At 41.0% G+C, this 27,851-nt stretch overlaps 1 protein-coding gene across 1 annotated transcript; it reads right to left on the reverse strand.

Annotated features, from left to right (window-relative positions):
* On the reverse strand, nucleotides 1–27,689 carry Arl5a (ADP ribosylation factor like GTPase 5A). Its single transcript, XM_052723083.1, has 6 exons — nucleotides 27,432–27,689; nucleotides 18,840–18,900; nucleotides 18,259–18,406; nucleotides 16,569–16,652; nucleotides 8,712–8,863; nucleotides 1–4,654 (listed from the first exon to the last, which is right to left on the reverse strand). Exons 1-6 carry the CDS (start codon nucleotides 27,475–27,477, stop codon nucleotides 4,606–4,608), a joined length of 540 nt encoding a protein of 179 aa, XP_052579043.1. The 5' UTR covers nucleotides 27,478–27,689; the 3' UTR covers nucleotides 1–4,605.
* Between the last annotated feature and the right edge of the window lie 162 nt (nucleotides 27,690–27,851).

Consider the following 27,851-nt stretch of genomic DNA (forward strand, 5'->3'; position numbering starts at 1 on the left):
TATGATACCATAGAAAACACGTATCATTTATTACATGGACTTAGAAATCAACACAAATCAATGTCAGGCACTTCTTAAGTACACACTATGAGAAATGTCTACCAAAGATCCGTACATTGAGCAGGCAACACCAAAGAGACTCACTCTTCCGTTTTAGGAACAGTACAGAGTTAGAGAATTGAAAAGATGAAATATTGCATAATTAGCCCAATTGTATCCTGTTACATTTCTTCCCAATTTCAAACAATTTTAGGGTTAAATACACTCACTTCTTAAGCATCCAGAGTGCTTAATTCTGCTCTTTCCTTTACTCCACTATCATGGTCTTAAACGATTGCACCTGCTGAGGAACGTGGCACAGAAGTTGTATTTTAAGTAGCATCCTGAGTCTTTATTTTCTATAACATCTGATTCCACAGAAACACATGATAGTTGATTGCTGGCTGTTTTTCTTCCTTCCTTCCTTCCTTCCTTCTTTCCTTCCTTCCTTCCTTTTTGTGATAGTCTTTTGCTATGTAGTCTTGGTGGCTGATCCTATTCAGCCCAGGTTGACCTTGTACTCCCAGCAATTCTCCTGTCTCACATTTTGAATGCTGGAATTACAGAGTCACACCACCACATACTGCATATTTTGCTGTCTTTTAAAGCTTGTTTCAGCAAGTTTATTTTGTAATACCAGGTCTCAAGTTACAAATTCCTTTAGACATTTAATGCTGATCTTTGCTATTTAAGCAAACATGAAGAAAAATGGAATGTGGGAAATCAACTTAGGCTGTCTTCAGGTTCAACCCTATATACAGTCTTGTTTTGTCAACCTTCCCCATCTTAAGCCAGCTGAACTGGTATTCTCCAAAACATCACCAATCTTGTTTCTATGAGGATAATGTGAATGTAGCAATGGCCTTTGGTCCTAAATCATAGCTCAAGGACCTGAAATAGTCTATGTATTTTTCTTGTCTTTCTGAATCTAGCTGTCAGCTTAAGAAGTTAATATTAAGTAGAATTAGGGGGCTAAATATAGTATAACATGAGTCTTCTACTGGTATCTCTATACCACAACCTGAATCTAGTCTCCTGATAGACTCAGAATCTCTGGTGATGCAAAGGTCCCCAGCAGTGGGTCAAGTCACGGTAGGTGGACAAACAGAATTAAAGTCGTTACTGAAAACCCAGTGGTCTGGGAACAATGGATCCCCTTAGATGAAAACGAGCAACCTTCATTGGTGGTCAGCAAACATCTAGGACAGTAAGGGCTAGCTGAGCTCTGAAAGTTGCTCCTGAACAAGAAACTCCACGTTGCATTTGGAGAATGAAGTGGTCAAATCTGCTGTATAAAGAAACCTTCTCTACCTTGCCTTGAAAATGAGAATGATACCAGGATACCAAGGGCAATTAGAAGATCCCAAAGTTCACATAAGATCTAGGATGTGCTGTTATCCCCTATTAACAAAGTAGAACAGACTATAGATGCATTCCCAAAAATGCCTGCAGAGAAAACTAGACAGCTGGCTATGATTTTTTTATTTACACTAATATAAACAGATTTGAGGTTGTCTGTACTGTATGTGATTGCTGTAGTTACAGCAAGAAATATAAAGTGCCTGGAAGAGAGGACCAATAGCATCCCTCTTCTCGGCTTCTTAATACTATACACTCAGACAAAAGGAAAAGACACCTTAGGGACCTCTTGCCTGTCCTCACACTCGCCACACTTACCTGCGACTTCCCGTGACTACCTATGAGGCACTTCTTCAAGGCCAGGAAACCAACTCTTATTCCTCTATCTCATGCTATGCTTATGTAAGACTAGGTTTACCACCTGCATTCAAAATGCCAACCAGCAGTGCTAATGCACCTTTTTATTCTTAAGGCAAAACGTCACAAGAAAATGAAGACCCATTCCCCACTGCCCAGCCCACTTGCCTTCTCTGTGTTCTTTGTCTACTATGACGGCCAAGGTGTGCTAGAAATATAAGGGGAACTGAATTTTTAAAATAAAACTCTCAATATGATGGGAAACATACACTTTATAAATGTTATGACAAAATCAAATATATTCAAATGATTTATCTTATGGCCACTTTTACCAAGGTATCAAGAGAAGTTAAACAACTTTCAAAATCAGTATCAAAACGGGACACTTAAATCTATTCACATGTACAGAGGTATAAATCTTTGTTCTTTTCAGAGCTGAGCACAGTGAGGTTAAATGAGATGTTTGTTTACACCCAGAAGTCGCATATGAACATCTGAAACCACAGGGCTTGCTGAGTTCTGCCCCATGACATGTAAACTGCCAGCACGACGTCAAGGGGTACTCCGCCATATTTAGGCCTAATACTGTTTGATGTTTTGATATTTTCATATATTAAAACTCTTTTTACTCAGTTATAGTTTTGTTTTTATGTACAAGTACACAGGCATCATACTTTTTGATGCTTCGCTTAAAAGGGTTAAAAAGCCAAAAACCTCGTATTTTGTGAAAGGGGTGAAGTTTCAGGCTTTCTTATGACATGTCAGTAACTGACTGCACTACGCCAACCTTACCAACGGAGCAAACGCTTTAAACATCCAACTAAGAACAAAGTTTAGCCAATACCCTGGCAACATCAGAATGTGCTGGTATGTGTTGAACTGATGTAACAGTGATCCAAGCAACTATGCACATGATTACTCAAATTAAAAAATAAAAATTTAGCTTTTTAGCAAGCTGTAGGTCTGGGCTCTGGAGGGGTGGGAAGGGCTCCATTAGAGGCTGTTTGCCTTTAACAAAACTACGGAGTAGATGTGAGTCTTTAAGGGGATTTTCTAATACACCAGAGGAAACCTCTCATCGTGATCTGAAGTATGAGAACGTATGACCAGAACTTAGCACTACAAAGCCCAGTGATGGAGGGCTGATTTTCTCAGAGCAGGTGGGCAAACATTAAATGCTGAGAGTGTACTGGGAGGCTTACAGCAGATCTCAAACACAAAGCATCCCTGTTAACACTCATCTGCACCCGATGGGTTTAGACAGTTAAGTGTCTCACATTTAACGAAAGATTTTTCCCTGTTAACACTCATCTGCACCCGATGGGTTTAGACAGTTAAGTGTCTCACATTTAACGAAAGATTTTTCAAAGTTCCATTAATGCTTGTAATGTGGACTTCTAGTTCTTATCAAAATCTTTAGGAAATTTTAAAGCTGATACTAAAACTAGTTAAATTTTTTTTTTTGAATATCCTAAATCTTGACAGTTTTGACTAACCTTCAAATTTCCAGGGCACAAAAGGCATATAGAGTCACCAAGAATATGTTAAAACACATGGTAATTTTGTTTATAGTTATGACAGAAATACCTTCAACTTTTAGATAAATTTAAAAAAAAAGCAAATATAAAAGGTGTTTTGGATCAAATGACTTCTAGTACAAATAATGTAACATGTCAAATTTTCAATCAAATTCTTGAAAGCATTCAGAGTATTTGGATTTCCTAACTATTAAACAAGCTATTTTATGCAGTAGAAGAACATGTTAAGAAAACCTACAGAAACAAATAAATCTGCAAATTGAGAAATTATCAATGTTCATTGAAAACTATGCCTTATGCTTACTCTCAAATTCATTTTTAGCTGTTTGTCATGTTACACCTAAAAAGCTGCAGCTAAATTAATTACTACTATTTATAGAATATTTCCTCTTTGGGCAGATCTATTTCACACCATGATTTTCAATTAAAAATGACCTGGTAGTTTTAATCACAACTTATGACTGATTAGTAGCTGAGTTGGCATAGGATCAACAGAAGGGAAAGTCTGGTAACTGCTCACTCTGTAATTCTGCCCAGTCACTCCTGGCCAGGAGTCTAGCAGACATTCTACTCACTTGTGTTACGTTTGTCCATCTCAATTACTGAGCAAGAGAAATTGGTATACAATGTCAAGCTTTTTCCTGTTTTGTTTCTAAGGAGCAGCTCAACAATTCTAGGTCAGGGCTGGCTTGTTAGGACAATACAGAGAACAGAGGGGAAACTACAAAAATGACCCTTAACACCAACGTTGGGACTGAATAACATTAGGGTAATAATAATAACTAAGGTTATTATTGTGTCATCTGCTTTTCGTTAGAACACAAATCAAAGCCATTAACCTGAACTTGAGGTATATACACAATACATATTCAACTTTAAGCAAAATACTTTCCATAATATTACATTTTTAAAAACTGGGAACGGTATCTGTGCTGATTTGTATTTTGATTCAATGTAATGAGAAGGGAACATTCAACTTGGGGTGGGGTGGGGAGGGCAAAGCACTCGGACAATAAAGCTCTACAGTTCAAATGTCTTCCTCTCCCTTCATACTCGCCACAGCTATACCATATCCTGAGAGGATTCATCGTGAGAAATGTCAGTCACAGCTTCGATGCACTTTGGAAGTAATGAGAGCAAACTGGGTGGTGACGTTTCATCTTTGTTTTCAAATAAGTGGTCTTCATTTTTCTTCTTATAGAAAAACTCTTAAGTCAGTTATTATAAATATATCTCAACCGTTTTCTTGCAGCTTTCAGGTAAAGTCCAGCACTTTGTTGATACAGAGTCTGTGAGAAGAGGTCAGTAGAGATCATCTGATCTTCAGCCGTGACATCATCCACTCGAGTCCTTGGCATAACCTGTGACGACATCAAAAATCATGTGATTAAATTATGAACTCAAAAGCTACAGGCTATACACTAGCAAACAGTAGTTTTTATTAATCTGAAGAATAAAAACTGTGAGAGCAGTAGCAATCAGTTCAGGTGCTGCTGAGTTAAAGACATACTACTCTAGGCCACACAAGCTTTCGGTTCATTCTTATCTTAATTCTTAGAACAGTGCCTAACACGCATAGGTGCTGCTGAGTTAAAGACATACTACTCTAGGCCACACAAGCTTTCGGTTCATTCTTATCTTAATTCTTAGAACAGTGCCTAACACGCATAGGGAACTCACATGACCAATGCCCATAGAACGAACAGGTTTTATATATATTATACACATACATATATAAATAATAAATATGTATAAGTAAATAATAAATATATATAAATATATACATACATATATAAATAATAAATATGTATAAGTAAATAATAAATATGTATAAGTAAATAATAAATAATAATATATATATATAAAACCTGTTCGTTCTATGGGCATTGGTCATGTGAGTTCCCTATACATATTAGGCACTGTCTAAATATATATGTATGTGTGTGTGTGTGTGTGTATGTGTGTATATATCTACATCTATCTATCTATCTATATATATGTATTTAGAAAAACAAGCACAGAGTGGCAATGTATTCTAAAAATAAAAATCAGGAGGTAGGCAGATTTTTGTGTCAGACTACTCAATGAAGCATTTTTTAATAGGAAAGAGTAAAATTTGAATGTCTAGAATCACAAAAACCACAATATTTTAGAACACTCATATAATGGTAAAACCTTCCCTTTAAAAAAATACTCTTGACATAAATGAAGTAAAAATAATGGGATTTTATACTAAACATAACAAAGTTCTTAACACAAAGTATACATATATAACTATGTAAAATATCTGAGGCAATAAAGCACATCATTATTACTTTTTATTGACCAACAAGTAACTGAACTAATTCAAAATACAGAAAGGGACTACCCTGTGACAAGAGAAACCAGATGCCGAGCAAGAAGGAAATAGTCATCAGTGATTCTACAGTAAGTTCCAAAACTGTTGATTATTTATGATAAGCTTTGTAGATATGAATGTAAAAGTATAAAAGAATACACAGAGAGCAACAAAGCAAACAGAAGATTTTGGGGAGTGGCTACTTTCCTCCATAATTAGACTCCTACTTTTAAACTAACTGAAAACGGTGTAAAACAACCAACGGCTTCAAACTGTTAAAGGAACAGCAGCTGAAACACTAGAAAGACACTGCAGACTGCTGCACTAAGTACCTAACAGCCATCTGAGTCTTCTCAACAATTAGTCTGCAATCCTTCCCATGGTAGACAAGCTAGCCTCGAAAGGTTAGCAAATGGCAGAACTGGGGCCAGGCAAGGCCATGCTCCATAGCTCATGATCTTCAACTGAGTCAAAATGGCACCCAAATGAAAACCAAGATTTGGTCTATTTCACAGTAATTTGATTTGAATAACTCATATTCATTCACCGTTCATCAAGATTTCAAAGGGAAAGAAATCCTGTCACTTTACCTAATTCATTTATTGGGTGTAGAGACCCACAGAGGTTTCCTAGTGAGAACTTACTCAGGGTCCAAGATCTGAGCTTGCTTTACCCAGCAGGGATGCATAAAGGGATGATCTGACCACAGGCATGGTTACCAGGTGTTTGGAAGAGTCTACACTTGGCTGTGCAGTGTGCTTTGATCTAGCAAGGGGGGAGGTCTTTTGCCCTGCCCCTTGGCATTGTTATAAAAAGCCCTTTTGAATAAATGGAAAAGGGCCATTGGGTATTGACCCAGGTCCTCTCAAAGCTATCCTGTGTTCCTGTCTTTCTTCTCTTTGCTATCTTTCTATCTAATTTTTTTTGTTTGTTTTGTTTTTTTCAAGGCAGGGTTTCTCTGTGTAGTTTTGGTGCCTGTCCTGGATCTCACTCTGTAGACCAGGCTGGCCTTGAACTCACAGAGATCTATCTGCCTGGCTCTGCCTCCCCAGTGCTGGGATTAAAGGTGCGCGCCACCACCGCCGGCTTCTAATATTTTCTTATTACACTCTCCTCCTCATAAGAACCCTTGAAAAGGTGGGAGCTGGCCTCCCACAGTGGGGACTCTAGGTTTCTGACCCTACTGAATACATCAAGAGCCTCAGCCCAACACTCAAGTCCTCTTTTATAATCTCAAGTTCCTTTCTACTGCTTTTGAATAGATACAGATCCCCAGACCTTTGAAAAGCAGCAAAACAGTTACTCTTCCTTTAGGCTTTCACCTGATACCCAACATCCTCTATTTCATCTTTCCTACCTTTCCTTGCCACACTCAAGAGTTTCTAGCTGGGCTGAAGAGGTGACTCAGCAGTTCAGAGCTTTTATTATGCTTGCAAGGACCCAGGTTTATTGTTGAAGGTTTTTACTCTTTTGGGGGGCCCGCCACCCAGCTACCAAATAATCACACATGGAGGCTTATTCTTACTTATGAATGCCCAGTCTTAGCTTGGCTTAGTTTTTAGCCAGTTTTCCTTAAAACTTATTCATCTATCTTTTGCCTCTGGGCTTTTCCCATTCTCTTACTTCTGTAATCTTACTCTTACTCCGTGGTTTGCTGTGTAGCTGGGTGGCTGGCCCCCGGAGTCCTCCTCTGGCTGCTAGCTCTTTGATCCCTCCTCCCAGTTTTCTCCTTCTCTATATATCCTCTCTGCCGGTCAGCCCCACCTATCCTTCCTCCTGCCTTGCTATTGGCCAGTTCTTTATTAGACCATCAGGTGTTTTACACAGGCACAATAACATAGCTTCACAGAGTTAAACAAATGCAACATAAACAAAAGTAACACACCTTAAAATATTCTACTATACAGATTTGGTTCCCAGCACCCACATGATGGCTTACAACTGCCTGTAACACCAGTTCCAGGGGATACAATTCCCTCTTCTGACCTTTAGGGGTTCCTGCATGGACATGGTGTGCATATATACACTCAGGCACATACACATAAAATAATTTTTTTAAAAAAAGGACTTTCAGCTGTTATTCCAAAATTTACTTTCTCTTTAAATTGCCACTGACTTCCTTCTGCCCAATTTCCCAATACACAGATTGAGTTCACTCATTCACTGCTATATTCAACAGTACTTTTTCCATCTTCCTGGTGCCTGACCACACATTTGACACAAACAACCACCACTTCCTTCTTAAATCATACTGTCTTCTAATACTCTTGATTCCAGAAGCAAGGACTCTCGTATCATACATGGGGGTTTGGGAGTAAAAATATGGAGTATGTTCAACCTATGGTCTGAAGCATATAGATAAGCACTCTACTAACAAGCTACACCCTCAGTCTCCAGCAGTTTTTGACAGCACAATTTCCTTTTGACAACACTGCTGGTCATGGTGGCTATCTGCTAGCTTTACATATAAATCCTTGTTTATTCCTTCTTTGTTATGCATAAAATGTGGACTAGTCTAGAGCTGCCATGAGGACTAAGACACTGCATGGAAAACATTCCCGAGAGGACATGCTCTCAAGCTTTAGTACCTAAGTCCCAGGTTCATTATCAAAAGTCTTTTCTAGGGGCTGGAGAGATGGCTCACCAGCTAAGAGTACTGTCTGCTGTTGCAGAGGACCCAGGTTCAATTTCCAGCACCCGAATGGTGGCTCACAATTGTCTGTAACTCCAATCCTAAGAGGTCTAACATTGTCTTCTGACCTCCATGGGCACAGTATGCAAGTGGTGTAGACACAGGCAACACACCTATACACATAAAAAGGTAAAAAAAAAAAAAAAAAAAAAGTATTTTCTGGCTTTTCCAGCTCTCAGCGACACTCTCATTTCTCTATGCTGCTATAGCAACTATAGAATCTACATGCCTACATGTTAGTTCATATATGTACATCTGTGTTGCATATCTTATTACACAATCATCCAAAGTCTCTGGCTACAGACATTGACTTCCTTACATACTTATTGATTTGATGAAGACATACATATTTCTAAGCTAAATGTATGGCACTTAGAAGACATCTTACCCCTCGCCAGTAAGAGCGCAGCATGCTTGGATATGCCACTGGTGGTCTTTTATAGACGTTAGCTTCAAAAACTGGGAGATCTCTGCTACTGTCATGCATTCTTTAACATCTTGTTTATTAGCAAAAATCAGCAATCCAGCTTTTCTTAGGTCCTGTAAACGCAAATAAGATTTAAAGGCTAGTACATTTCCCCATATATTTTCAACTTAGCTGGTTATTTTTCATAATTTTAGTAATCTGGACTATCATTTTTTTCTTGATTAAATTTTTTTTATTTTCATAGGCATCCCTACCAGTCTAGAATTTAAACATTTTATACAATACTATCTCACATCTCCTAGTCCGACAGAAATAAACAAATCCTTGTATGGATTTCATACTTCTCAGTTGTGTATGGTTTTGTGTATGGTTGTGTGTGTGTGTGTGTGTGTGTGTGTGTGTGTGTGTGTGTGTGTGCACTGTATGTGCAGATATATGTGGAGGCAAGAGGTAAGTGTTGAATGCCTCAATTTTGGAAACAGGACCTCTCACTGGTTTGCTTGGCCTGGCTGGCCACTGAGCTCAGCACTGGAGCTGCAGGTGTGTACTGCTGTGCCTGCTTTTTTACACTGTGGGTGCTGGCGATCAAACTCAGATTCACACCCTTGAGCAGCAAACATTTTACCAACTGAGCTATCTGGAAGATCCTCAGCACCAACTGTTTAGTCTTAATTGATAAGCTTTATGGCCCTAAGTGCTTACACTTAACATCATCTTTTCAAGCACAAGAAATGTCTACTATATCAATTAAAAAACAACAGCAGAAACAACAACAAAAACCAAATTAAAAAAATCCAAAACTTTAATGGCTATTAATAGTCATCCTTTACTACTGTATCAAAACTTTGCCCCCTTTCTTTTCCACATTACATTTTATGCTTTATTAATATTACTTACTATATACTCTAAAACGTGTAAGTTGTTTATGTTTTTGAGGTCTTGCTATGCATCCCAGGCGGATTTTTAACTCATTATCTTCCTTCCTTGCACTCTGGAGTGCTAGAATTTCAAGTGTGTCCCATCGCTTACATCTTAAAAACTCCAATTAGCAAGCTATCAACTTACTCTCTGGACAGTTTGGGACAGTCTTATCTCAACACTGTTCCAACTGTTTTTCTGTATGTATCATGCCTTTTCTTCCAATCCCCTAAACAAACCTTCTCCAATCAGGATTTCAGAAGAGAATTAAACTCCTCAGAAAATGACCACACTGCAAGTTACCAACAATGTATGCAGCTGGCATCATCTCAACACACAATAAACAAACAAACAAACAAATAAATCTACTACGTATCATGTAGGGATAAATTATCAGTTTGGAAACACTGTGTGTGTGTGTGTGTGTGTGTGTGTGTAGTTAAAAGTTTTGCAGAGTGTTTTATGCACAATCAAGAATGACTTAGTTACAGTGCCCTCTGCAGGCTGGAGTTGCCTGATTAAGTTAGAATAGACAAAAACACAGGTGGCTGGTTAACAGTTTTAAGACTGCATATTTAATTAGTTACTAGACATAGTTTGGTCCAAAGATCTAAAAATAAAATGAAAACTGAAGAGCTAGATCATGAATTGAACATATATAGTAATTATTCAAGATATAAATTTTTAAAATCTTACCCTAAATGAAAATGGACTATTATTGATAGGTGGTATGTGGCTGAGTTAATAAGGAGACAGACTTTCTGTGGGATTTAATTTAACTTCTATCTTATCATCTAGAGGTTTTGATATCAGTGTATGTGGAACTCGTTATATATAAGCCAGGTTTGCTAATGATAGAATGCTCAAAACACAAAATTCTGATACAAGTATTTGGGTCAAGTTAGGAAGCATATTCTGTAGTAATTTAGTAATACAGTAATTTAAACCCATCATTCTTACTAATAAAATTTAGAGAGGCCCCTAAACTAGAACTATAAAAATTAAGTCACTAAAGGTCTCGTACTAGAGAGACGGCTCTGCAGGTAAACTGTCTGCTGTGTTAGTAAGCATGAGCACCAGAGTTCAGGACTCCAGAACTCAGGAAAAGCCATGGACGTGGTAGCCGGCCTATACTCCCAGTGTGTGCGGGAGGTGGAGCTGAGGACTCCCCAGAGAAAGTTGCATAGCCAGGCATGCCCAAACACAGAGCTCCAAGTTCAGCTAGTGACTGCCTCTCTAAAGATGGAGCTGAATCTAAGAAGACACTCAATATCAACATCAGGCCTCCACAGCATGTGACACACACACACACACACACACACACACACACACACACAGGCATGCACTCCATATAAATACAACAGTAAAAATAAATAAATAGAAAGGGTCTCTAAACTAAAACTGTAATTTCTTGTTTAGATCTCAAAACCCACACTTTAGGAGAATCTCATGTATCTCAGACTGGCATCAATGGAGTTCATGATTATTTAAAATGATCACAACAACAACAACAGCCATAAAACAGGTATTTTACCTTTTTAAATATTTAGAAGGATGGAGAGATAGAGAGAGAATCTTTGCTTTTTATTATAGAACCTCAAGACCAAAGGTAATATTATGACAATAACAAAAAGCATATTGGGTTAAAGGCTATTTATTAAATTGTATTTGTAAGCTATCAAAATTTAGGGTAAACAATGGTAATCTTTCATTCACAAGCTAATTTAAATGTTCTCTACTATACAAACTCCACATCTGATCTTAAGAATATGAGCTATCCAGGCCTGAAGGCTCAGGCCCATAATCTCACAACTATCTGAGAGGCTGAGGCATGCTGACTGCATGTTCAAGGCCAGCCTGAGTAGCTTAATGAGACTCTGGCAAAAACAAACACGATTTTTAAAGACTGAGGACATAGCTCAGGGGCAGAGCACTTGCCAGGCACATGTAAGGCCCTAGGTCCAAGGGCCTGGCCCGTACAGAAAAAGAAAAGTATCTAATACATCTATTAGTTTAGTCAAGCAAACAGCAACAAATGTAAACATCTACTTCTCTATCATATTCCAATACTGTCACTTTGTTTCACGAAGCTTCATTTGTGAAGACTACTTCTAGAATTTGAGTCATTCTAAAGAAAATTTTAGATTTTGGTGTCTGAAACTATTTTAAAATTAATTATACTCAAAGTTTAATATTTCTTAAAAGATGAAGCCTTGAAATGCTTTTAAAACCTTTTTATAGTTTTATGTTTTGGAATACACAGAAGAGTTATTTTCACATGCCTTTAATCCCAGAACTTGGGAGGTTGATCTCTGAGTTCAAGGCCAGTCTAGTTTACAGAACAAGTCCCAGGACAGCCAGGGCTACTGAGAGAAACCCTGTTATGAAAACCACAACAAAGATTGTTTTATAGTAACTATGAAACATCCAACTAACTCCATCCATGTGCTTTCAATCTGTCACCGTTTGTCACTTGTCAGAGCTCTACCTGATGACTTGGTTCCAGTCCACCAAAGAGTCTCTTGTGGCCCCCACACCATTTTAATGCCTCTCCGATCTCCCTTCTCAGCCTCCTTTCACTTTCTAGCCAGTTTTGTACTTTGTTTTTCTCCTTTTTATTGTCTCCTAGCTATGAGTCTAAATAAGAGTATTTGTACCGATAATATAAGTCATTCAAGAACACAACATAGCTGTTATGTTCAGATCCTGGCCCTTTAAAAAACTGGTCAGCCACATAAACTTCCTGGGCCTCAGTATAACAGACAAGGGAGAGGGAAGGGGCCCAAGTTCGTGTCCCTGGGCAGAAAGGTTCAAACACCATGCTTGCTATATATATATATCAGCCAATGAGTGAGCAATCACACAGAGGTTTCCTGCTAAAGGTACACACACACACACACACACACACACACACACACACACACACACACACACACATATTCAAGAGACATCATATATATGTGTGTTTTCACCTTCTAAAGTCTCCATAAAACACCACTCTGAAATAAATTGAATAATGTTTTGTCTCTTTTTATAAAATTCAGTTGGAAAGAAAAAAAATCTTTTTTTATTTTATTTTCTTGCCTGCATGTATGTCTGTGTGAGGGTGTCAGATCTTGGAATTACAGACAGCTGTGAGCTTCCATTTGGGTGCTGAGAATTGAACCTAGATCCTCTAGAAGAGCAGTCAGTGCTCTTAACTACTGAGCCATCTCTCCAGCCCCCTAAGATGTATTTTCTAAACCCCAAAAGGTTTGACACGAATTCCAGAATTTGAGCCCCCAATAGGCAAGAGCACACAATGGAAGCCATGACGACTGTCTTGGTTAGGTTATCTATTGCTGTGAAGAGACCATGACCACAGCAACTCTTACAAAGAAAACCTTTAACTGGGGCTGGCTTACAGTTCAGAGGTTTAATCCATGGTCATCATGGGTGGGAAGCCTGGCGGCATGCAGGCAGACATGGTGCTGGAGAGGTAGCTCAGAGTTCTACATATGGATCCTCAGGCAACAGGAAGAGAGAGTGACGCTGGGCCTGGTTTGAGCATTTGAAACCTCAAAGCCTACCCTTGGTGACACACCTCCTCCAACAAGGTCACACCTACTCCAAAAGGCCACTCCTAATAGTGCCACTCCCTATGAGCCTATGGGGGCCATTTTCATTCAAACCACCACAATCACTAAAAGCAAACATGTATTCTTAATTTACAAAAACCACTTTTTATCAGGTTTCCTAAACTCTTGAAAATTTACCTGAAACAAAATAAAGTCTGTAAAGCAAAACTCAAAAGAAATCATTGAATCAATAGTAACATATAACTTCACTGTGAGTATCCCAATTTTCTTAGGCTTTACCAAGTTCCACTGAAATAAAAAATTTTATTCTATACATCTGTTGTGTAACAATTTCCTCCCAACTGGAACATTGTATCCTGGAAGGAGACACCTTAAGAACCAGGAAGTACACAACTCACAAGTCTCAGAAAGCTCCTGAAACTTCTAAGATATACCAAAAAAGGGCTTCTTCCCCAAGGTTATATGTCAGTAATGACCACTGGGGAAAAGAAACTCTCTGGATCATCAGCGCTGTTTGCAAGTTGCAAGGAACTCCAAGACTGCTGCTTTCATGAGGAAGTCAACCAGCACAGTGTGGGCTTTTGGGAAACACTACCTTTGTGTCAGCCATGTTACTTTAAGTAACCCCTTACCACCCATGCTCCTGTACGCAAGTCAATAAATGCATCATGTGAACTTTGGTACAATAGTTGGTACCCTACCATTGCTAAGCCCTACGGTGGGACATGATCTTTATAAGGTTAGTCTCCCTTCAGGAATCTAAATGAAGGAGACTGGCATGTGGACCAGGTTTGTAAAATGGTAAAGCAATCAAGAGGGAATGAGGGAAGGTCAAAGGTGGTCTGTCCATGCTACTCCAAGACAAATGTGATAAAACTTCTGTTAAACTGGAATTCCCGGAAAAACAACAGAAAGCCAATTGTTGGGCTATTACATTTCTAAAAGGCTTAAAAAGCTGGAGCAGCAGTTTACAGAAGATTTAAGTGATAAAACAGCCAAGTGATAAGCTTGCCTTGGGGTGGGCAATTATAGCCCTAGTGTATACATGTAAAAGCACACCAGGAGTGGAGACTGCCCAGTACAGTCTTTTCAGCAGCCAGGTTTGTCTGATACAAAAGCAATGGCACAATGATGGCCTGGAGCATGTCAGAACCGAGGAGCTGACTCGAGTGCCAGACATAGCAGGCAAGGGTAACAAAAACACTCTGATAAAAGCACTCTGCTCCCCACTTGGTCCTGAACCAAGCTGAGCAGTGCAAGGCAGTCCTGTTAAGATTGCTGGTGTTAAAGAAACATGGAACAGCCTTGAAGTGGCAGCAATAACACAGACAAGGAAGTAGGACGGCTCATGGCAACTGTTTTCAGATTACAGAGGACTAAAGGGCAATGTCTCCCATCTATGCTGTTCTCAACACTGCTCTTTTAACAACAAAACTGAAATGATGAGATCTTTTTATGCTGTACTGCATTCTGCTAATGTTTTCTTTTTAGTACCCCTTCAGCCATCCAAGATCAACTGGCCCTTACTATGGTGTTTTTCCAGAGATCCTGCCTATGCTTCGTAAAAAGATTTCATTACATGATGCTAACACTTGCTCTACAGATTTGTAGAAACACTCAAAACAGTGAAGACTGCAGTTTTGAATAAATAAGGTACTCTGTGTGTTGTAGTTTGAATGTGAAATGCTCCCCACAACTCATATGTGTGAACACTTGCTTCCCAGTAGTGATGCTGTTTGGGAAGCTGACAGGACTTTCAGGAATAGAGCCTTGCTGGAGGAATGAAGTTCCCAGGGGTAACTTGAAGCTGTATAGCACAGTCCACTTCCCACTGGTCTTCTCTGCTCCTTGACTGTAGGTGCATGTGACCAGCCAGCCTCCTGCTCCTGCCATGGCTTCCCCACCATGACTGACTACATCATTCTGGAACTGTTAAGCTAAAACAAACCTATTCTCCCGTAAGCTGCTTTTGATCAGTAGTTTTATTACAGGAAAAGAAACTAAGACAAGTATATGAGCGGGGTAGGTACTTTAGGAGTTGTAAGGTGGTTGGGCAAAAGTCCAATACCAGAGGTGGGCGACCTCTTAATGAGTAATCAGCCGGGGAGGCCCTGAGGCCTCACAGACTATAAAGGTATGCCACTGCTCTTGGCTGCAGGCCCGAACTAGAGTCCCTACTGCAGAAGGCAATGCATGCTTTGGCTACAGGATATGGAGACAAAAGGAGTTGTTAATGGGCGCCATTCCTGACGGCAGGCTGCTTTCACAGTGCTAGAAGGTACCGTGTAAGCTGCTTGGGGAAGAGCTGTCACCAGCAATCCTGGCTGCCTATGCATCCCAAGGAAAATGTGAGCGTACTGGTGTAGTAGTGACAGGGCTGCTACTGTTTGACAACTGGATTTAGGGCTGACTCAACAGGAGAAAACTCGCTAGTGCTGTAAGGCAGACAAAAGCCCATGGCAAGGAAGGGCCCAAGCCCAAGACGGGAGGCCACTGCCACTGTCGCCTTAAATGAATGGTATGTGCCTCTCAAAGTGCCTTTTAAACCTTTCTCACATTCACAGGTTACTGTTGCTGTCAGCCTCAATAGGTTAGGAAAGGAAAGGTCTTTGTTTGCAATAGGGAGTGTTCTGCAGAGATCAAGGCCTCTGGCTGTGTATGGTGGTACACACCTTTAATTAAGGTACTCAGAGCAGAGGCAAATGAAATCTGTGAGTTTGAGGCCAGTCAAGGCCTGGACCTCATGCATGCCAGCACTCTACCAGTGAGCTACATCCACAGCCCTAATTTAGTTGAATTTTGACTACTGTGACTAGTAGTATTTTGAAGGACTTAGCATAATAAGAAGCTAGTCATATAATTTCATTTGGTGAAAGGAACAGGATTAAAAAACACAAAAAACCTAATTGTAACTAAGTTTAAATATTAGTTTGATAACGGAGAACACTCAAGAACCGTTATATAGCCAAGTACTTGTGATGTACCTGTCAAACTGTCAAATGATAATCCACTGTAGGAATAATCTGCCCAAAATGTAAAAGGAAAGCTACTTGTAGACATTTTCTTTTGCTCAGCGAAACATCTAAATCAGATTTATCAAAGCTAAATCAATCTATGATTGTCTGCACAATCTTCCTCCTGCTTCTAGACACATTTAAAATTTAGGAAGTATCATAATCACAAAGCAGGAATGAATGACAAGCAAGCATGATCAACAGATAAATTGTTTTTTTAATCTGAAATACTCCTTAAGAGAAACTACAAAGAGCAAATCAAACATAATACAATGCTCATCCCCACCTACTACCAAAGGCAGACTTACCTCGTGGGCCAGCATTTTGTAGAGCTCTTCTCTAGTTACTGAAATTCTTTCTCTGTCTGTGCTGTCCACAACAACTATTACAAACTAAAATAATTACCAAAAAGACCATTAGTGACTTAGAGAATTTGGTATTTGAAAATTCAAGATACTTATTTTGTACTTATACAAAATAAGGTACTTATTTAATTACACGATACTAATATGGAGACATTAAAATCTTTTGTATTGGAAGAGAACCAGGGATGTTTATCATTCTCACTTTATTTAAGCCCAAGGATCTGACTCATTTCTAACTCAAACACATTTACTCATTTTTAAGAAAAAAAAATACGATACTAACACTCTAACCAAACTAGAACACTTTTTTCTTTTCAAAATTACTACATAAATACTAATGGGGCCTAGAGCCTTGTATTTACACTCTAATACAATTTTAAAAACAAACAGACAAAACCAAACACTTAAGGTCCTAAGTTTAAGTTGCTTTTAGACAAGTATTATTACTATCCTTTGAATCCTTGAAATGAACAAATCGAAAGGATCAACTGGCATCTAAAAACAAAAGCTTCCTTATGTCCAGGGCACTGCTGCACAAGCATGGCCTGTCGTGAGCAGATGAGGAGCCTACAGCTCTTCTGGAGTAGAGCTCCCTGCACTCCTAACTCTAAGAGCACCACAGACAAGAGGGAGACAGAGCCAATGTCCAGTTACTGTCCTCACAAAGCCCATGTTGCTTGTTACTAAAACACAGTTTTCATTGTTTAGAACGAGGTAATCATTTCCAAATAAACCATTGGGTTTTCAGCCTTTTTATTCCTCAGTTTTCAAACTGTAAGATTTCATTGCTAGCTTTCTGGCAGAAGACTTTATTATTGTGATGCTCATTCTATCAGATGGTATTTTAATAAACCCTTTTCAAGGTTGACATAATTTAAAACCTGGAGCAATATATATGGGGGCACTACACATACCTTTATAAGCCATACACACATTTCCTCCAAACGTATGATGAAATACTAATGGAGTGCTGGGGTTAGGCTATGTATGAGAGACACTTGGTAGCATCATTAGTGATTTAAATATCTTTACATATGTGTAGAATATTTTTTAAGGCATTATAATCCACACCACAAAAACAACTGGTGCAACCTTTCAATTTATAGGCCTACATGATGAATGTAAGTCACAGGTTTGAAATTTTCTCTTGCAACTTAACATGTAAATAAAGCCGTATGATTATGTCTAAAATGCTTTATAATCAAAAGATTTCTTTAAGTGCAACTGCACCGCATAAAAGAAAACACACAGCAAAAGCTGGCTAGGACTCAAACCACAGAAGAGCCCTTTCACTTGCTACGATTTCTCCCACTTAGCCACATATAAATAGTGAGAAGGAAATGCAATCAGAAATCATGAGATGCAAGTCCTTATAAAAGCAACTACTGGATCAAACAGCCTGACCAACCAACCACCAATTCTCCCTGTGGAGACTTAATTTAGGTGGGTATACAGTCAAGGATTTGAAACAAGGAGTGGGAGGCGACTAGAGTCAAGCACAGCAGACGATGCTTACACTCTAGAGTCAAAATACTGTCCTATTTTTAAAGGGCTGTAATGATTCAAATCCGAATGCTTCTTTCTCAAGGACTCAGAATGCTCATGGAAGCTGCGTCAGCATTAAGAATGTTACCTCAGTGTTAGTATAGTAAGTGTTCCAGGAAGATCGAAGGGATTCTTGACCTCCAATATCCCACATCAGGAAACGTGTATTATTAACCACAATCTCCTCCACATTACTTCCTATTGTAGGGGATGTATGTACAACTTCATTCATGGAACTAGGAGGGAAAAGTTCACAAAATTAGTGAGGAAGCTCGCTCATCTCAGGATGACATCAAGGGACAAGTCAGGATGACTTCTCTCTCTATTTCATTCCCAAGTGTCCTTTTTCTGTGAGCTCATACAACAAATCAGCCAGCAACATAAACAGAGCTCAAAATAAATAATGGCTTAAGAATATTATAGATTATTCTGGCAAACTGTACAAACAAATATTTTCCTGTTTTCTAAAAGCAAGGGCTCCATGCAAAACAATGAGCATGCTAGATGTCATGTAAATTTCTAGCTCACCACAAACAGTTGTTTAAATCTGGTTCCTGGCTTATGATTAGTCAGATTGGAGCCACATAACTTTACATTGATCAAATATCACAAAAGCAGAAAGAGTAACTAGAAACAACAAAATTAAATTTTTAAGCAATTAATACTTACAACTGGTAAAGGATGGTAGTTTTCCCTGCATTATCCAGCCCAACAATGATAACTTTGTGCTCTGAAATAAACAAACCAATAGTGACTTATGACAGACTCACACAGACTCCCCTACTTTACTCTTTATTTCTGTGGTATAAGTCAGCACATGGCACTTTCAAACCTTTCTGGAATCAAAAGAATATTCCAGCAAGCAAGAAATGTGGTTACATGCACGTTCTCTGCCTCTTCTCGCTCTACAGAGGCCTCTCCAGGCAGTCGGAAGCACTATTCTTTCTAGGCTTATGGATGTCTATGTATCCCCAAATGTAATCCCAACAATTACAAGTGACTTAAGTCATGGTCACGGAAGCTCCATCTGTGAAGTGCAGGCATCCCATGGGTATGTCCATGTGGACTGTGAAAAAGAAGGAGAAAAAGAAGAGGCTTTTCCGTGGCTAACTAAATGATAACAAGTATGCGGACCCACAGAACTGTCTTGGCAAACCACTGTCAGGCCTGCCAGCTACAGTGGCAGGGACTCACTCCTGGCTTCTGGGGGCATCACAGTTCCTAAACTGTCTCCCTATCTCTTGTTTTCTTGTTTTTCTTTTCTTTTCTCTCTAGCTCTAATTCTTTATCTAGGGAACTCTTTATTTTGTATGGTCTGGGTTTCCACTCTTTTCTCCCAGAGTTACAGCAAAGCACTTATCACAATTATGTGTATGTGCACAAATCTAAGCTTAATCAGCTGCCCTTCAAATATACAGAACACAATATTTATATTCCTGGTAACTGTAATTCTTCCTGGCACAAGGTAGGTATTTAATAAGCATTAAATTAATATTCATGCTATGAAGAGTCAATGTTGAAGATTGTAACATCTTTACTCAGGCATTTTACAAATCATTGCCATTTATCCCAGAGGGGGATCCTAATATCTAGGTGCTTATGTTATATAAAAGTTACAGAATCAAATAATAGAAAAATTTAACTCCATCCAGTTTAACAAGTCAACCACAGGTAGCTTAGCACCACTAAGTCCTCAAGTAACATGATGACCCTCCACTCAGAGTCTTCCAGCATCCTTTTGAAGACCCCAGGGCCTGTCATAGTTCATACTTAGAGATGGCTAGGGTGAAAGCATGGTTCATATACAAAGGTGAAGGGTCAATATATGTACAAAGCACGCTATGGGAAAGTCACCAGGCTACACCAACGTCCAGACAGTACTCTGATGAATCTGCATCTCCTGAGTTCACAAACTCAATCCTGCTACCATCCCAGAGTAGACAGACTCAGAGGAAGCAACACATAAAAATGAGTAACACAGAAGAACATCAACAAGTACAATAAAGACAAATATTTAAAACAAACTAGACAAGCCAGGAATGGTGGCACGTGGCTGTGGTCCCAGCTACCTGAGAGGCTAACAGGAAGACCACAAACTCTAGGCTGGACCAGGCAACATGGTAAGACGTCATCTCAAAAACCAAAACAAATCAAACTGGCTGACAAGTACAGTCTCCCTCGACCTACGAGTCATTCATTGCCAACTGGATTTTAGATTTTTAAAAATATGCATTTTACTTTGTTTTTATAATAAAGCAACAATGACCAATTTCCTCCAAGGTAAAGCATATTTTATGGCTGAATTAAAATCAGAAAACTCTTGAGAAGTATGAGATTCCAACCAAGTAAGTGTGACAGGCACCACGGCCATGGATGCTGCTTCCCAGTGGGGCCATGTCTGCACCTGAACCAGGTAAGTAAGTGAGTTCCGCAGCTAGGGTGCCTTTCTTCCAGTAAGTTTCTAACAGTACAAGACTGCCTTTCTCATTTTCCTTTTTTCTTATAAATGTAAGCTTTCCACATTTGATGATGTATGCTTTCTTCAGTTCTGTCAATACAAGCACCGACAAAAGTATTAAAACAATGAGAAAATTTCCTGGTTGAATACCGACTGTAAATTCGAGCCTTCTTGGTCTGGGTGTGGCAGGGCACCTCTCTAATCACAGCACTCCAGAGCAGAGGCAGGTGAGTTCCAGGTTAGCATAGTTTACATAGCATCCCCTAGGCCAAAGGCTGCAGAGTGAGACTCAGTTTTAAAACAAACTAACTACAGTCTTTCTAAAGTATCAGTTTAGTCCTCACACCAAGAAATACATTCTGTACTACCCCCCATGATTAGCTACGGGACAAAATTTAGACAGATTTCCAGTACTCTAAAAAAACAAAACAAAACAAAAAACCACATTTATAATCATCCATGAAAGAAATAATGTCCTTAAAATATATGAAATAAATAGACTGGTCCAAAAGTAATACGAAATACAAGACTCTATGGCACATAACTATGAAGAACGACTCAAGCACACATGCGCGTGCACACAATGTGCCCACGGATGATTAGCACATTATCTGTTTGGCACAGCCCTTAATCACCTAAAGAGGTTATGAGCACACTTGAGCAGCGCCAGCATTCTTCCAAAGACTGCTGCTTTCCTGCCATACTTGCTTCCAGAGCCTGAGGTATCGAGTTCTACATTCTCAATGGCGATGAATCCTTCAACTTCTAAACATGAATCTGAGTTTTAAAGAGGGTCTCCTTGGTATCATCTTGGTCATTAGGGAAAAGGTAGCTGAAATGAATGCCAGCTTACTGCTATATGAGGTATGGCCCTTGTGTAATAAAGAATCATTTTAAAAAACTTGTCTCTAATGAAACTCTAAATTGAGCTTTGAAAGACACATTGAATAGGAGGAGACGCTGGCGGGAAAACTACCTGGTTTCCTAAAATAGGAGCTGTCATGTTAGGAGCCCTCGTCTGCTTTGCACAGGAGTTTGGGTTCTTTGTGTCTGTTTTGTTTTGTGATCTTTAGCTATGTCTTATGTCCTAATTCTAAAATCACTGTTTTTCTTACCTCCTAGAAAGGGCTATCTACATAAAAAAAAATACCTAAGAAAGCTTTTTTTTTGGGGGGGGGGTCACACCTGGTCACATGCTGAACAAGACAAGTGAGGCAAGTATACTGAACAGAACCACCATGCGGTAACATACACTAAGGCAAGGCAGAGGGCAGAAGAGGTTCATACCACAAGAGTTTCATTTTCTCCGGATACAAGCTAAATAAAGGATAGAGTGCCTGGAAGTAAAGAAGCCAGAGAGTTGGGAGCATATGGTAGATGATGCCTTGTGAGAACCCAGATCAGGAGGCATGGTGGGAAGCTTTTAACAGGTAAGACTATCCAAGATGGAAAAAAAAACAATCAGCCAGACATTGGATTTAGCTAGCAAAGAGCACCATCATTTTACAGTCTACAAGATAGGGAGAGATGAACGTCCTAACAGGCAAAAGTTAGGGCTTGGTGGAGGTAGAGCAGGAAAGGTAAGAAGGTGATGGAAATACCCAAAGTCAGAGGCCTTGGAGGCGACATGTCCTTCTATGTCCCCCGCAGATAAAGCAGATAGGAGAGTGGAGTTACATGCTGGGAAGAAGGTGAAAAGGGATGGGTGTGACAAGGGTGTGTGTGGGGGGGGTGGTGTGTGTGTGTGGGTGTGTGTGTATGGGTGTCCTAATCCAAATCTCCTAATTCCTTTCTTGGCTGGTTACTAAAATCCACACAGCTGCTCAGTGTACCTCATCTCCAGATGGTCTCAGAGACTTTCCATTTAAGTTTGCTAGCACCATGCTCTACTGTGGAGACGATGCTCTTCTAACTTTACAGCATTACCCAAGTCCCACAGCACCACCAAACCCATAAATCCACACCCCAATGGAGATTTCTACAACATCGACAAAGGGAATGTAAGCTAACATAACACAGGAGGTGGTTGGTTGTGACATTCCAAAAAGAAGAAACTCAAATCAAACACGTGCAAAACTTCAGAAACTCTCCAAAGAGCCACAGGCTGTAAGAACAACAAAACCAAACCAAAGCCAAAAATAGCATCGCAGAAGTGCAACCCAGGGAAGAGTCTGTAATTCAGTGCATCACCCCTCACGCGGCCTCACATCCACAAGCCCAATTCTCTTCCAACTTTACCAGAGAGGAACGTGCCTACGATAAATTATCAGTGACCTAAATCAATGACATAGTGTGTGAGTCACGATGAGTACTGTAACATTAAGACAAGAGTTGTGTAAGGCTAAAAGATGAAGGTGGCAGGCGATGCAATGGTCACAAACCAGCTTGTCCCTGGTATGCTCCGGGATTAGATCATCCATACACGTTCTAATACTAAACAACTCCCTCACACCCTCAAGCTCTTTCATCACTCGGCCCTCTTCATTACCAGACATAACAGCATGCTACAGAGAATGTAAGTCTGTAGCCAGCAAGTGCTATAATTCTGTCTTACAATGTGCTTCAAGACAAATACTCCATCGAACCCACAATACAGCATATGAGGAAGTAATGTTATTGAGGACAAAGGTCAATCGGACTTCGGCCATGCCAACTCTTTGACACTTATGAATCATTGCAATTACTGCTTTGTATAACTTTCATTTAGAAGGCCTTTCTCACAGAATTCCTGCACTCAGGAAAGCCCAAACACCTCTACACGGTTACTCTCTGCTGGGATTCGGGAGTTTGATCTGGGCTTTACCTTACCAATCAATACTGCTCTGTCATGAAAACACTTCTTGTTGTCCATGGGTCCTTCCTCCTTCATTTTCTTTGACACACCCAGGCAGCCACACATGGTCTAAATCTGCATCCCTCTGACTACCGCATGTAGATGACAAGTTGTGTCCCAACAGCAGACGCTCCATTTGCTATGTTCATTACTACTCCCTCAGCCAGTACAGAGCCTGACGCAAAGCATGCTGGTAATGAAGTATCTTTCAGTGAACAAAGAAATCAGCCTGGAAGGTAACAAGGGGTAGGAAAGTGCTGTCTATCAAGCTAGTTTGTACTAAAAATTCAATTTGGGGGACTTAAAAGCATCACAAATTTTATTTTTAAAAGCTGAAAATAAGCTGGCTAACAGTGAGGAAGCTTTGGGAGCATAGTATTGCTGCTAAGAAATTGCTGGGGGTGGAGGTGGGGGACAAGAAACCATTAAACATGCAAAATCTAGGAGACAAAAATTGCAGTAATCTGAGGTTGGGAAGTTTTACAAAGAAAATATCTAGTACCAATTAAACAAGAGACTGGTAAGAAGATAAAAGTAATCTCTATGCCACGCAAGAGCCAGGTCTAAGGGTAAAGGTGCATACGCTGCAATCAGCTTGTCCAGAGAGCACACTGTCACCAAGAACGAGCGTTTCCTCCTGCATTCCCCCCCGCCCCCCAGTGAGCCTCACTCTGTACAACTGACCAGAGAATGCGGACAGGGTGCACCTGGAGCCAGGCTCCTGATGACGGACAGTCACTCTCTGGGGAGTTAGGGTCCTCTGCAGTCACCTGCATGTTTGAACTCCCTCGAAAGAACAGCATCAGGAACAGATCCCCAACACCAGATCTAGGCAGAGGGAGCAGCTTTGCCAGAACTCATTCAGAGCTTGATTCCCTTCCCAACAACCAATAAGAAGAGCGACACATGGCTGTCAACATGGAAACTCCACAGCCTCGGCGTCAGAATGGTTCTTTCATCCACTATCGTCTTTATAAAGGGGTGTGTGTATACGTGCGTGTGCGCAGTGGGTGTGGGGAGAACACGCTGGCACTAGAGACCCTTGTTGAAAAGCCCAGGCAGGCTTATTACTTTAAATAAATAATGCCCTAATGTGTTTTTGTAAAACAGAAAGTTTGGAGGGGTAACTCAACCGAGGCAGATTAACCAACCCTGGTGAAACACCTGGAACCCGGTGTGGCAAAAGTCACTAATATTACCAGCTGCTAATTTATCTGCAGAGACAGGTTGAGTTTCCTTTCTGCTGTCCCAGACTACAATAAATGCTTCATAAAGACATGGAGATTTGTCTGTTTTATTCCCTGCCTTATTCCTACCACCAGGAGCAGTGGTTCTCAACCTTCCTAAGGCTGCAACCCTTTAATACAGTTCCTCATGCTGTGGTGACCCCCCACCATCACCACAAAATTATTTCCGTTTCTACTTCATAAGTGTAATTTTGCTGCTGTTATGAATCTAATGTAAATAACTGCGTTTTCTGATGGTCTTAAGTGACCCCCGTGAAAGAGTCATTTGACCCCAAAGGGGTTGCGACCCTACAGGCTGAGAAACACTGACCTAGAATGACCCAAACAGGAGCTAAGAAGGTATTTAACAAGCCACTGATAATGAGCTCTTCTAGACATTTGGAGTTATTAACAGCAAGCCTACACCTAAGCTAATATTCACAACACAACAACTGAGCCAACAGGGAGGAAAAAGGAAAACGAAGAGACCACCAATAAGCAGCGACATTACTTTGTTGTCTCCTTGCCAACTGTCTGGTACAACTCTGCTTCCTCTTTTCCAGGGAAATAACTGCTTAGAGGGATTGCTGAAACCTTTATTTTGTTTGAGACAGAATCTCATGTAGCCCAAGATGGCCTTGAGTTCACTGTGTAGCAACCTTGAACTTCTGACCCACCTACTTTTGAATCCTGAGTGCTGGGATGACCCCCCCCCCCCCCACATCCTCTAATCTCAGCTGGGGATGGTAAAGTAGGTAGGCAGGCACTCAGTCAACTCAAGCAGCTCCCCCAGCGTCAGATACTCTTCTAGTGGTGGCACTCAGTCAACTCAAGCAGCTCCCCCAGCGTCAGATACTCTTCTAGTGGTGTAAATAAATTACAATATCTAGAATCAAGTTTGAGCTCTTCGGAATCTGTACAACACCTACATAAAAGCCCTGGCTTTTCTAGGTTGAGCAGTGGGCAGTTCACGATCATGGTTTTAACTGAGCTGGCTGCTCTTTCAGAAGACGGCGCTGCTATGTCTGAGTTCAACACAACAAACTCTGCAATTACCCAAAGCCTCTTTCCAGGCGAGGCTGTGAAAAGAATACAGACATGTGTCCTGAACCTTCTGTAAAATAAAGCATCCAAGACACACCTGACTTACGTGTCCCATTGAACATAGGTCCAAAGATAACAATAAATATCTGAGACTGAACAGTGAATTCCGTGAAGCTACTGTGCGCTAACACACCATTTAACAAATTATTTCAATTTCACTATACTGACTGGTAATTTTCTAGAAACTGAACTCTATTAATTCTCCTGTTAATTTTCAAACACTCACTAAATGTTCAGGCAAATAGTACCACAAAAATGCAGACGTGTAGTGATACCAATGTATTCCTGTTATTACTTGCAAAAAGCTGTTTTTTTTAAAGTTATAATTCATTTTTAAGTTACAGAAACAGTTTAATCATTGACTCAAAAAAGAAAGTGAAAACAACACCAAGTTTTTCTAAACCTCAGAGCAGAACTGAAACCTTAGCGTCACTAAATTCAAGGTTATAGAGGAAAGAACTAGATAAATATTACCCACATAAACATCATCAGTTTTACAACAATGTAACCTTCATTACTTCAAACCTAGAGATGAAAATTTCAAAAACCGTAGGCCCCACCAATTCCTCCTGTTCTAGGCGATATCTAGATCCACAGAATTGTGAAGCTCACCCCCCAACACACACACACTCTGCTGACCAGACAGTGTTGATAGGAATATCCTCTTTACCACCTTCCACTTCATTTAGTACCGTTATCTAAACTATCATTTTTTTTAATTATTATTTAAAAAAAAGCAAAACCCACTGGGGATTACAAGGCCCAGTATGTCTCTTCCCATAAAGCCAGCTGTATCCTGGAGGAGGAAGGTCTAAAGTAGGCACCACCGTTCATTAAGTTTTAATTGGAAAAAGTGGGGGTGCAACAACGCTACCAGCTTACACAAGAGAAAAGACAGTACGTTGTTGAGAAGGAATGAGTTACAACTAGAGGTTTTTGTTTTTTAAGCACATTTCATTTTAGTAACTATGTGGTCCGTTAGAACTGTATCCTCTCCACTTTCACACACTCATTTCGTATTTTTTTATTTTAATAAATCCCCTATGCATTCCGCGGCAATGCCTGCGTTTAGGGCAGAACTGGAACAGTAACCTGCCAGTTACCTAAGGCTAACGAGTGCCTCCCGAGGTATGCTTTTCAAAGCTGTCAGGGACGCACTTTAACCAGGGCCAAAAAAAATCGCTCTAATAACCCAAGAAGGAAAACGACCTTAGGCTTGACCTTTAACCACAGAAACAAACAAGGTAAAGGAGAGCCACCCATCACCATTCCGCGGCGTGGGGCTCCCCCAACCCCCCAAGCGAGCCGCCCCAAGCGAACCGGACTAGCCGAGCACGAGTTCCAGTTTTCCGCATTCTGCAACCCGTAGGCTCGGTGGGCGACGCCAAGGCCAAGGCCAGGGTCCCCAGCCTCCCCCGCCAGAACCCCAGCTTTCCTCCGTGCGGCCCAAACACCACTGGCGGCGGGCGACGGGGATGGAGGCAGGCCAGGTCGTGCGCTTAGGCCCCCGGCGTGGGACCGGACACCTTGGGCGCTGGCGATCCAATCCGAGCAATGGGTGTATGGCGGGAGGGCTCTCTCCCCAGCTCCCGGGAGACAAAGGCGACCCGCCGGGACCACCCCGCCCGGCCCAGTCTCACCCTGGTGATTGAACAGCCTCCAGATCCGGGTGAAGAGAATTCCCATCCTCGGGCAGCGGAGCCCTCCAGCCGCCCGGGCTCAGGCTGCGGGGCAGAAGGACGCGCCGGGGCCTCCGCCACTGCTCCCGCGCCCGCCGCGCGCCCGCTTCCAGGGACCGGCGGGGAGGCCGCAGCCCAGGCCGCCCAGCCACGCGCCAGGCCCCGCCGCTACCGCCGCGGCGTTCGCCGGGCTCGCGGACATCGCCGCCGCGTTGTCTGCACGAGCCTCGCGGGCCACCGTCCTCCCCCAAGCTCCTCTCCAGTGGCCGCTAGGGCTCGGGCGGGGCGGGGCGAGGCGGGGCGGGGGCAGTGCGCAGGCGCGGGGCTGGAGGCGGGGCTCGGGCACCGGAGGCCTCGGCCGCGGGGAGGGCGGGCCGAAGG

The sequence above is a fragment of the Peromyscus californicus genome, unplaced genomic scaffold (assembly GCF_007827085.1).
Source record: "Peromyscus californicus insignis strain IS unplaced genomic scaffold, ASM782708v3 Scaffold_7__1_contigs__length_154581171, whole genome shotgun sequence".
NCBI classification, from domain to species: Eukaryota; Metazoa; Chordata; class Mammalia; order Rodentia; family Cricetidae; genus Peromyscus; species Peromyscus californicus.

Excerpts from the sequence above, each read along its gene's own strand:
- Arl5a (XM_052723083.1), bottom strand. The coding sequence starts at position 27,477 with ATGGGAATTCTCTTCACCCGGATCTGGAGGCTGTTCAATCACCAGG. Across the intron at positions 18,407-18,839 it reads ACTACCATCCTTTACCAGTT|TTCCATGAATGAAGTTGTAC; the intron begins GTAAGTATTAAT and ends TTTCCCTCCTAG. Across the intron at positions 8,864-16,568 it reads ACAAAATGCTGGCCCACGAG|GACCTAAGAAAAGCTGGATT; the intron begins GTAAGTCTGCCT and ends TTGCGTTTACAG.